Source organism: Vigna umbellata, chromosome 1 (assembly GCF_029865625.1).
Source record: "Vigna umbellata cultivar VRB3 chromosome 1, Vumbellata_1.0, whole genome shotgun sequence".
Classification (NCBI taxonomy): domain Eukaryota; kingdom Viridiplantae; phylum Streptophyta; class Magnoliopsida; order Fabales; family Fabaceae; genus Vigna; species Vigna umbellata.
The window spans coordinates 106,802,080-106,812,379 of NC_142165.1; the positions used below are offsets into that span (position 1 = coordinate 106,802,080).

At 32.0% G+C, this 10,300-nt stretch overlaps 2 protein-coding genes across 2 annotated transcripts; one reads left to right on the plus strand and one right to left on the minus strand.

Moving 5' to 3' along the window:
• On the minus strand, positions 1-1,441 carry LOC148207059 (uncharacterized). The gene has a single exon (XM_088105434.1). The coding sequence runs from the start codon at positions 1,279-1,281 to the stop codon at positions 133-135; it is 1,149 nt and encodes a 382-aa protein (XP_087961560.1). The 5' UTR covers positions 1,282-1,441; the 3' UTR covers positions 1-132.
• A 7,007-nt stretch (positions 1,442-8,448) lies between these two features.
• On the plus strand, positions 8,449-9,946 carry LOC124845884 (uncharacterized). The gene is made up of 4 exons (XM_047323078.2): positions 8,449-8,685; positions 8,885-8,940; positions 9,029-9,095; positions 9,182-9,946. The coding sequence occupies exons 1-4, from the start codon at positions 8,557-8,559 to the stop codon at positions 9,260-9,262; spliced, it is 333 nt and encodes a 110-aa protein (XP_047179034.1). The 5' UTR covers positions 8,449-8,556; the 3' UTR covers positions 9,263-9,946.
• Positions 9,947-10,300: the final 354 nt, after the last annotated feature.

The following is a 10,300-nucleotide window of genomic DNA, read 5'->3' on the forward strand; positions in this document are numbered from 1 at the left end:
TGACCATGAACGAAAACTTTCGTTTATTTCGATAATGTATAAATATAGCGTACGTTATACGTACTTGGTTCCTTAAACGAGCATTGCATTGCATGGTATATAGTATACATACTATTAAGAATATATTTTAACTCAAAAACCCCGACCATCACTACCGAAGCCACCGCCTCCACCGGCCCCACCGCCACCACCTGCACCGCCTCCAATGCCACCGCCAGAACCCCCTCCAAAGCCTCCTCCGGCGCCTCCTCCGGCACCAATTCCTCCCCCTACTCCACCACCATGCCCACCACCAAAGCCTCCACCGGCACCTCCACCAGCGCCTCCACCGGCACCTCCACCAACTCCTCCTCCAAAACCACCACCTTTTCCACCTCCAAAACCACCACCAGCACCTCCACCTGCACCACCTCCAGCTCCTCCACCTGCACCACCTCCAATTCCTCCGCCTGCTCCTCCTCCTACACCACCACCAGCTCCTCCGCCTGCCCCTCCTCCTACACCACCTCCAGCTCCTCCACCTGCACCACCTCCAATTCCTCCGCCTGCCCCTCCACCTGCACCACCTCCAATTCCTCCGCCTGCCCCTCCTCCTACACCACCTCCAGCTCCTCCGCCTGCCCCTCCTCCTACACCACCTCCAGCTCCTCCACCTGCCCCACCTCCAACTCCTCCGCCTGCCCCTCCTCCTAGTCCACCGCCAGCTCCTCCACCTGCCCCACCTCCAACGCCTCCTCCTGCCCCTCCTCCACCACCAACTCCTCCTCCCACGCCTCCACCTTTTCCACCTCCAAAACCACCACCAGCACCTCCACCTGCACCTCCTCCAATGCCTCCTCCTGCTCCTCCCCCACCACCAACGCCACCACCTTTTCCACCTCCAAAACCACCACCTGCACCTCCACCTGCACCTCCTCCAATGCCTCCTCCTGCCCCTCCTCCACCACCAACTCCTCCTCCGACACCGCCGCCTTTGCCACCTCCAAAACCACCTCCAGCACCTCCTCCAATGCCTCCTCCTGCTCCTCCGCCACCACCGTGCCCACCTCCGAATCCTCCTCCTAGACCACCACCTTTTCCACCTCCAAATCCGCCACCAGCACCACCGCCACCACCAATTCCTGCCCCAAATCCACCACCATGTCCACCTCCAATTCCACCTAAGCCGCTTCCAAAACCGTCAACTAACTCATTTTCTTTAATTTTTCTGCATTCTGCTGCTCCTATCACTAATACAAATGCCACAGCAAGTACTGCAACATAGCTTTGTAACTTTCCCATCCTTACACAGATAGAGAAAATAGGGCAGAAAATGCTTTCTGTGGAGAAAGCTTGGGCAGAAAGGAGTTATTTATAGTGTGAACAAGCGCACACACACCATTAATACACGTAGACTTATCGAGATCTCAACTATCGAACACCGTCAAAAGTTCAAACTTTGTTTCTAAAGATAAATCCACGGGCCGGTGAAATCTTAATTGTCATGTCCCAACCATCAACTACTTTATTTAAGTACAACGTAGTTCGATTAATAGCTATTAACAAAAATGATAATATCTCGATTAGAAAAAACACTACTGAAAGCAACTAGCTTGCTCCAGTCACTGTAGGAGTTTAAATAGTGAGTATCCTTTTTGGGGTTTCTGCTGTGAATTATCTTATTCATTATCAGGTGCTAAATGGGACATTTTCGTTTATCAGGAAAGTGGTTGTTCATAATTTTCTGTGAAACATGTTCCCTCTTTGTATTGTCAAGAATCAAAATCTACAAAAATGAAGTTTGTACACGTACAAATTCTTATTTTGAAGTAAATTATTAGAATCTTGATAAAGAACTGAGAACTAATTTCTGAAATTGTTAAAATTTATTTATAGTACTAATATCTCGAAAAGAAAATTTGTATACACTGAAGATTCAATCTCTAATGACACACTTGAAAGAACACGGCTCTTGATGACGATGGAAATTGGTGTTATTTGGTATCCAACAGAACGACTTTAGTTGGTAAATATATTTAAGGCTGGATGTAACGGGTCGAGGTGAAGGATACAGAGTGATTAATTTTCTTCCATTTTTAGTGAGTAAAAAGTGAAGTTAGAAAAATTTTCTGGAAGTGACTGCGATTGGCAGATGGCAATTATGAAATGTTGAAGACCCTTACGTTTTTATACTGTTTTTCTCATTTATAGCTTGAAAACTTGCCCTACTGCTATGTGTATTATCTGTCGGTTCAATGTCATATACATGGGATTGGCATGTGATGTGAGAAACATTTTCAGCCATCTCACTGAAATCAAATTAAAAAAACTTCACATGTTAATGTTTAGTCCAGTTTAAGAAATATATAGCATTTCTGGACGATTGGCACCCCACCACATGTACAGCTTGCTTCATCAATACACAGTGACAGTCATATTATTTCATAATACTTTAATATTAAAATGTACTTTTAGTCAAAGAATGCTTGTTAAAAATAAAGTACCAGCATTTTCAATGGCTTTTAGGTTTGAATGTGCTTCCGTCACTGTCTTTGAGTAAATAATATAATCATAGAAAATTGTTGCAATAAGAAAATAAAAGAGTATGATTATAGGTATGTAAATTAAAGAATGCGTGTCATAAATAATATACATCATTATTAGAAAAACTGACCAATATACATGCAGTATTCGTTTCATTTTGTATTAGATGAATACTTTTCATCGTTTCTTAGTAACTGATTTTGTGTGAATTTCAACGTTTTCTAAATCAGTCATATTATTATAAGGTTAAATGTGTTGTTTCTGTTGGTTCTAATCTTTATATTAAATAATTTGTCTATTGGTTCTTATAAATTTACATAACAATGATAATGGTTCTCGTTTACTTGTTAAATTCTTTTGTCTGTGTAGTTAATGTATATAGTATTGTAATTTGAAGAATGGATAGAGTGTGAGAGAGTTCTCTGAATGTGTCTGGGCACAGCCTCCATTCTGGCCTCTTCTATTCCTTAGTATGCATTTTGTTTGTTCTTCCTTTCATGCGAATTTTGTGGGGACTTAAATAGGTGGTGGATTGAGAGTAGGTATATATATTTGTATTTGTAGCAATTTCTTCATAAGGTTAACTTATTATTAAGGTAACTTTTCCCTTTATTTTGTTCTATTTTTTAGATGCAATGGAGCTATACTGAAAGGGAAATAATTTTAAGATTTCAATTGGCTTCGGATAGAAATGTACCTACGTAACCAGTAATTAGAGTCAAATGTTTGTAGGTTTAATTTCACCTATTCAGAGATATTAGGCTGATTTTTTTATCAGAAAAAAAAAAAAAATATAAGAGCTATTAAGGTTGATGATTTATGTTTTATTAATTATAGGATGAATGTCTTGATGGTAAAATAGTGTTCTCTGTCACCAATAACATTGTTGGCAAAAGATATAAATTGCGTGCAGTTTTATTTTTTGTTGTAATTTTAATAAAAAAAAATTAGATTAATTTTAAAAATATTTGCTTTCTTTTTAAAACGCGTTCAAGTGGTCAAATAAATATTTATAACAACTTTAGATTTTATATAAGAAAGTAACCAAAAAATTAGTAAGGAAAAAGTCATCCAAAGTCATCAATAATAGAAAATAAACATAACAATGATGCAGAATAGAATTATTACAACAAGATATTACATCGATTCATGAAGAAACGATATGATAAATTGCATAGTGAAAGTAACCATATTATATCGTTTGTTAGGTTAAACCAATGCAATATCCTCTAAAAAAATAAAATAAAAATTTAAAAAGTATAATATTATTGATGGTCAAAATTGATAGGTAAACACAAAAATTTATTACTAAAGTAAAATTACTTATAAGTTATACCGATGACCAAAAATTTGTTATTAAAATACTCACCTATTTGCATTTGATTTAAAACACTAATTTGGTGAGTTTGTGGGAACATTGAAATATATTTTATCAATGAATATATTGTTCGATTCTAAAAAATATAATTATCAACAAATTTGTTAATGAATTCTAGCATGTTCAACTATCAACGAATTTATTATCAACAAATTTTCAAAAAATTAACAACAACCCTTTAAAAAGATTCATTTCTAATTGTATAACATGATCAAAATTGAAACAAAAACTATTACACCCATTTTATTAACAAAAATATCTATCAATAATAAAAATTTATATTACCAACAAATTTTATTTATATATCCATTATAGACATATATTACTGATACATTTATCAACTAAAATATTCATCAATAATTAAATTTTTTCTTAAATAAAATCCATCGATAATTTGTTTTATAAATTTTTTAGAGTAAAAAAATATTATTTTACCAACAAAATTTTTATTGTCAATGAAATTCTATCAACAGTATTATATATTTTTTTTGTAGTTTCAAATGTTATGAAATGAATTTGTACATCCCACTCGAAAATCGGAATCAATAAAATGAATCTTTGAAGGGTCCTATATAAAATATGATGAATAATATTGTTTATACAATATGATAAGCATTTATTCTCATAATAACATCTAGATTCACATCTACCCCGCCATTATTTGTGAATCAAATTTAGATGAACAACTTCACTTTGGAGGAGAAAAAGAAAAGCTACAGTCCATGCAACCAAGTTGAGAATGCAGGCTTCCACCGCCAACACTTGCAAGCAAACATCATCCTTGTCATATCAGTAAATAATTAGTTTGATTTTCAACAAGAAAGAAAAAATGAACTAACTACTTAATTAATTCGAATAGCTGGACCGCAGCATCATGTGATTCATCAACCACCACATTCTTGGGGATATCCCATTCCTTAATTGAGCTACCCGACCTAGCTGTTCACCATTTCAGAACCAACTCAACAACTCAATTCTAAGTGTAAAAGCACGACATACCATTATTACCTTTTTTTCCCACCACACACATGGTAAAACCTATTACACGGTCTATGCTTCTGTCTATATGTTTGTCTGTTTTTACCGAAATCACATTCAAAATCATAATTAAAATATAATAATGTTACTTTTAAAATCCTTAATCAATACTCTAATAAGATACTTATTTTTAGCATTGTGAAGTTACACACCTAAGAACAACAGTAACTCTGTATGTGTCTGCGTCATCCCCAAACGACTTTTGGAAGCACACAAACATAGAAGCGGCAAATCAGAAAACAGAAGCAATAAAGAAAGAAAATAAATAAGGTGAAAATTTTCAACTGCAATTTAAAAATGAACAATCTAGCAGCTCAAAATAAATTTTTAATTTTAAATTATTTAATATAATTACAAACACCGGTATGAGTGAAATAGAAATGAGACCCTTAAGCGTAATATTAGGTTCAAAGTCTTGCATATGTAAAATTATAGCTAAAAAATATTTCATCCGAAATTAACAGTTAATAAATCAAAGAGATATTTCATGTTCATGATGTTATCAAGTAGACACGTGTTATAATGCATTAATTTCATCACATGCACGAACTATTTAATTGTATTGATTATGTGGATCATGTTCCTAAATTATTTAATTATTTGAGAAAGATTTTTGGTATACATTGATATCTTCTCAAAAGAGAAATAATGTTAACAAAACAACTATGCTTTATACTAAACTTAAATACGAATAATTTGGTTTTATTTTTTTAGTTAGTTTAATTCAGTTTTAATTTTTTTCAAATTGTTTCTAATTTTCATTAACTTTTTTCAATTTAGTCATGTTTACTAATACTATTTAAATAATTAACAACTTTTATCTAGTATCATATCACGTTGGAAATAACAATGTTATGTGATAGTATTAAAGTTACGTATGAGTGTTTTATATTACATTTTATCATTATATTTGTTGGGTTAAATATGTTTTTAGTCCCTAAACTATTGACCATTTCTGGTTTTCGTCCCTCTTCCAAAGTAAGGTGCAATTTAGTCTTCAATCTTTAAAAAACGTCCGTTTTAGTCGAAAAACGAACGTTTTGAGGACTAAAACGAGGACTAAAAACAAAATTTTGAGGACTAAAACGAACGTTTTTCTAAAGAATGAGGACCAAATTGTACCTTACTTTGGAAGAGGGACGAAAACCAGAAACGACCAATAGTTTAGGGACTAAAAACATATTTAATCCATATTTGTTAAATTTCTAGATTCAGTTATTTTTTTTAATGGATAAATTTTGTCTCTTTTTAAATTGAGATTAAATTTAATTTTCCTACAAAATTATAATTAAAATTTATATTTTTATTAAATGTTTCTAAGTTAAGATTAAAGTTGGTTTAAAATTAGAATAAAAACTTAAAATAGAGAATAACACCGTTAATTTAAAATTTTAAGAAGTTAAAAATGACACAAAGTATTAAACATGACATCAACTATTAAATAAAAATGTCTCACAACATTATATTAAAGGGTTAACTATATTTGAAATTTGAAATTACGTAACTTTCGGTGAAAATTGAAATTAGTCCATCTTCAAAACTTTAAATTATCTTAGTATTTTATTTTTAAAACTACATGGATTTAGTTGTTTTAATTAAATTTTATTAAATTTATACGATATCTCAAAGGTGTTTTACAATTAACATTAAAGTAAAAATGTATCAAACGGTATAAACAACCCAAGTACTATAACGAAATATGTATGAAAAGTTAAATAAACTTAACAAAATTTAGTTAAAAGAACTAAATCAACACATTTATAAAATTGGAAAACTAAATTAAGCCAAAATTTTGAAGAGAGATTACTTTTAATTTTAAATGAAAATTAAAGGACAAGAACATATTTAATCCTTATATTATAATCAATTATAAAATGAAATTTTCAAATTTAAACATATATATTTTATAAAAATAACTAGTTTTAGATTTTCATTTCTTTGTGTTTTTATGATAATAATAATTACAATTACTTCTTTTTATAAATTGTGTTAACTTTAATTTTTATTTTTATTTAATACTTTATTTGATTTTTAATTTTTAAAATTTTAAACCAATTATCTTGATCTCCATTGTTTAAGAGTTTCATTCTAATATTAAATCAACTAACTGTAAAAAAAATATACATAATAAAAATGTAAATTTTTATAAATATAATATTTATATAAAAATTAAATTTGGTTTCAGTTGTAGAAGAACAAAATTAATCAATTTAAAAAAAATTAAATTAAATTGAATAAAAATAATAAATATACCATTAAATTGTGATATGACATTACTATTTTCATATAGCATGATGTTTTATTGAGACATGAACATTGTTTTTAAATTAAAAAAATAAAAATAAGTAAAGAAAATTTAAAAATATTTTAGAAATAAAGAAAAACACAAAAAATTACATTTACACAATTCATTGTTTATTAATTATTTAAATGATGTTAAAAAATAATTAAATTGAAAAAAATGAATAAAAAATTAATTAAAAAACTATTATGACTGAATTGAAATAACTCAACGAAAATAATAATTAGATTAATATTTAGGTCTTTATAGTAAATAATTATCTCATATCCATTTATCTATGCCCACGTGCTTAATAATTTAAAATGAAAAATACATTAATTAGAATAATTTTACACGTTAATTTATAAATAAGAAAATTACTTTCACTTAAGATTAATCTTAATCATTTTCATACTATTAAAAGAAATTAAATATATGGAGTTATGATATAATAAAGTGTTTTACATTATTGTAAACTCAGGAATAACATTGTAGGATAAGATTATATTTTTTTTTTGTTTTTGTAATCATTTCTTTAAAAGTTTTATACAAGACGATTTTCAAAATTATAAATTAAAATATATCGGAGAATGAGACTCACTCCTCATGTTCTACCACTTACACATATCAATATTTTTTTTTCTATTTTCTTATTTTGTGTACATTTTTTAAATTGCACCCACAAAATCTTCCTTTCAGAAATATTTAATCCTATTGTTATTTGTAAATTAATTTTTAATTGCTATTTTTAAAATTATCAATAACTAAACACTATTTATTTTAATTGCAATGTAGTTTATATTTTTTATTGGCACTGAAAAAATAATCTTTCTTATGTGAAAAAGTAGTTGGGTCTAACTTAGTGGGCTGATTGTGTTACAAAGAGAGAAGAATAGATGAATAATGTTGTAGATGAAGAATAAGATAAATGTGTTTTGGAAAGCTTTTTCTAGAATGCATTTCATGTTGTTTCAGAAAATTCCTTCTAGAAAAAAATGTATATTCGGAAGTTTTATTCCAAAAAATCTGAAAAAATTATTTTGAATTTTTTTAAACAAGAAGTCACTTTTTAATAAAGTAAAATTGTTATTTTGAAAAGTTTGGGTGCGTGAAGAAATTGTGGGGTGCAGGACGTCAATCCTTTAGAGAAATGGATTCCACGTTGAGCCCAATAAGGCCCGAACAATGTTTCAGAAGGCACAAAGTAACTGTATGAGATGAAGCTCTTTCAGCTTTGCGCGTGGGTTGTGTTAGTTTTGTTGTAGAGTTTGATTTTGCAGCAGAAAGAGTGAAATTGGAGAGAGAGAGAGAGAGAGAGAGAGAGAGAGAGAGAGAAATGGAAGGTGCAGAGGAGGGAATAGAGAGGGTGGTGGACTCAAAGGACATGCAGCAGCAGACCAAAGCTTTCGACAAGCTCACTGACCGTGTCGAGGATCGCCAACTCGATTCCTCTCGCGTTCAAGAGGTTCTCTTCTCTCTCTCATATTTTCTTGTAATCGTATTCGAAATTCAAAACACGTTCAGAAGCGCGTTTATCAGCTTCTCAAAATCGCGTCCTAAACTGAAATCAAACGCGCTGTTATCAAACGTTGCTACAAAATTCCACACAAGCGATTCGATTCTTGTTAAACAGAATTTTGCGGTATTTTCTAATGATCTTGCAGGCCATGGCATCAATTGCTGCATCCGCGGAAGCTGATTGGCAAGCCATGCGTTTGAGGTAAAATCATTATTAATTCTTTTTTCTGTCTTCTACATTTGATTAGTGATTAAGTAACTATTAATCTGTATTTTCCCCATGATTTTAGGGAGAAAGAATTAGCTGCTGTTAAGATAAATGCCGCCGATGTTGATATTATCGCTAATGAATTAGAGGTAACTTTGTCCGTACGTCGCATTTTTAAAATTTTCCAGTTTTTTTCAATCAATTGATATTTTTATGTGTAATTTGTTTTCAAAAGCTGGATAAAAAGGTTGCTGAAAGAACCTTACGCGAGCATAAAGGTGATGCTGTTGCTGCAATCCGGCACTTGCTTCGCTAGAGTTGTGGGAATGGAAGTGCCATAGTTAGCAAAATCATACTTATCTGAATGCAAAGACCTAATTTATTCAGAAATCATACGATCCACGTGCCAAAACATTTGTTTAGATGTTTACAAAATTTCTATATTCATAATCAAGTCCTGCAGCTCTTGAAAGCATAATAACTAACATAAAGGAACTAACAATAGATTAGCTTAGTTGTCTTGCATTGTTCTGCTCTTATGTTTGGTGCTGATATTAGACTAGACTTTGAGCAAATATTCTATGCCGATAGAACCAATCAATTAATGTTTCATGAAGGCTAGGGAACCTAGTGGCAGGGGTGCTATTTTGTTCTGGCGTAGATAGTTTCAAGTTAGAATTTCTAGCCTGAATTGGGCAAGTGGGGAGTGAGATTTGAACACAGTGTATCACCATAGGTAGCACCCGTTGGATCATGGAAATGCATCCCCTACAGTTTGAAGAACAAATCTCACCATTAAAACTATGTTATCTTGAGAAATTATGTGGTACCCAAGGAAATTTAATGGTTTGGGTACTATTATTTTTTTAAAACTTAGTTAAATGAGTTGTTATCTATTGAAGTTTTATCCCTCCTTCCCTCTCTTTCTTCATGTGTTTAAACTCTTTCTACTACTGACTCAAACAATAAATGTATCAGAATTCTTAGATTTCTTCGGTTACCATGACAGTTCTGTTTTTTCTCTTTCATGCATCAAATTGACCAATTGGAACTAAACGAATGGCTAAGATGGCATACGATAGGATCTTGAGTTCTTGATCCTTGGATCATCTATGCATAGTTATGTTGGAGCGTGAGATAATTGGAGTCATGTATCTCCGTCTTTGTCACTAGTATTAGCTCATTTGCATGTTCGACGTGAAGCTCCTACATCTTCAAGTTCAGTGCTTAATGCTTTGTCAACTACTGTGGTCAAATAGAAAACATTGTACTTAGTCCTGTATCTCCATGCTTAATGCTCTTGTAAGGTATTGCTCGCAACAGTTTGTGCAAGTTGTTAGGACATATTTGCACT

Coding starts and splice junctions, on each gene's coding strand:
- LOC148207059 (XM_088105434.1), bottom strand. CDS start 1,281: ATGGGAAAGTTACAAAGCTATGTTGCAGTACTTGCTGTGGCATTTGTA.
- LOC124845884 (XM_047323078.2), top strand. CDS start 8,557: ATGGAAGGTGCAGAGGAGGGAATAGAGAGGGTGGTGGACTCAAAGGAC. Junction 8,941..9,028: donor TGGCAAGCCATGCGTTTGAG/GTAAAATCATTA, acceptor CCATGATTTTAG/GGAGAAAGAATTAGCTGCTG. Junction 9,096..9,181: donor TTATCGCTAATGAATTAGAG/GTAACTTTGTCC, acceptor TGTTTTCAAAAG/CTGGATAAAAAGGTTGCTGA.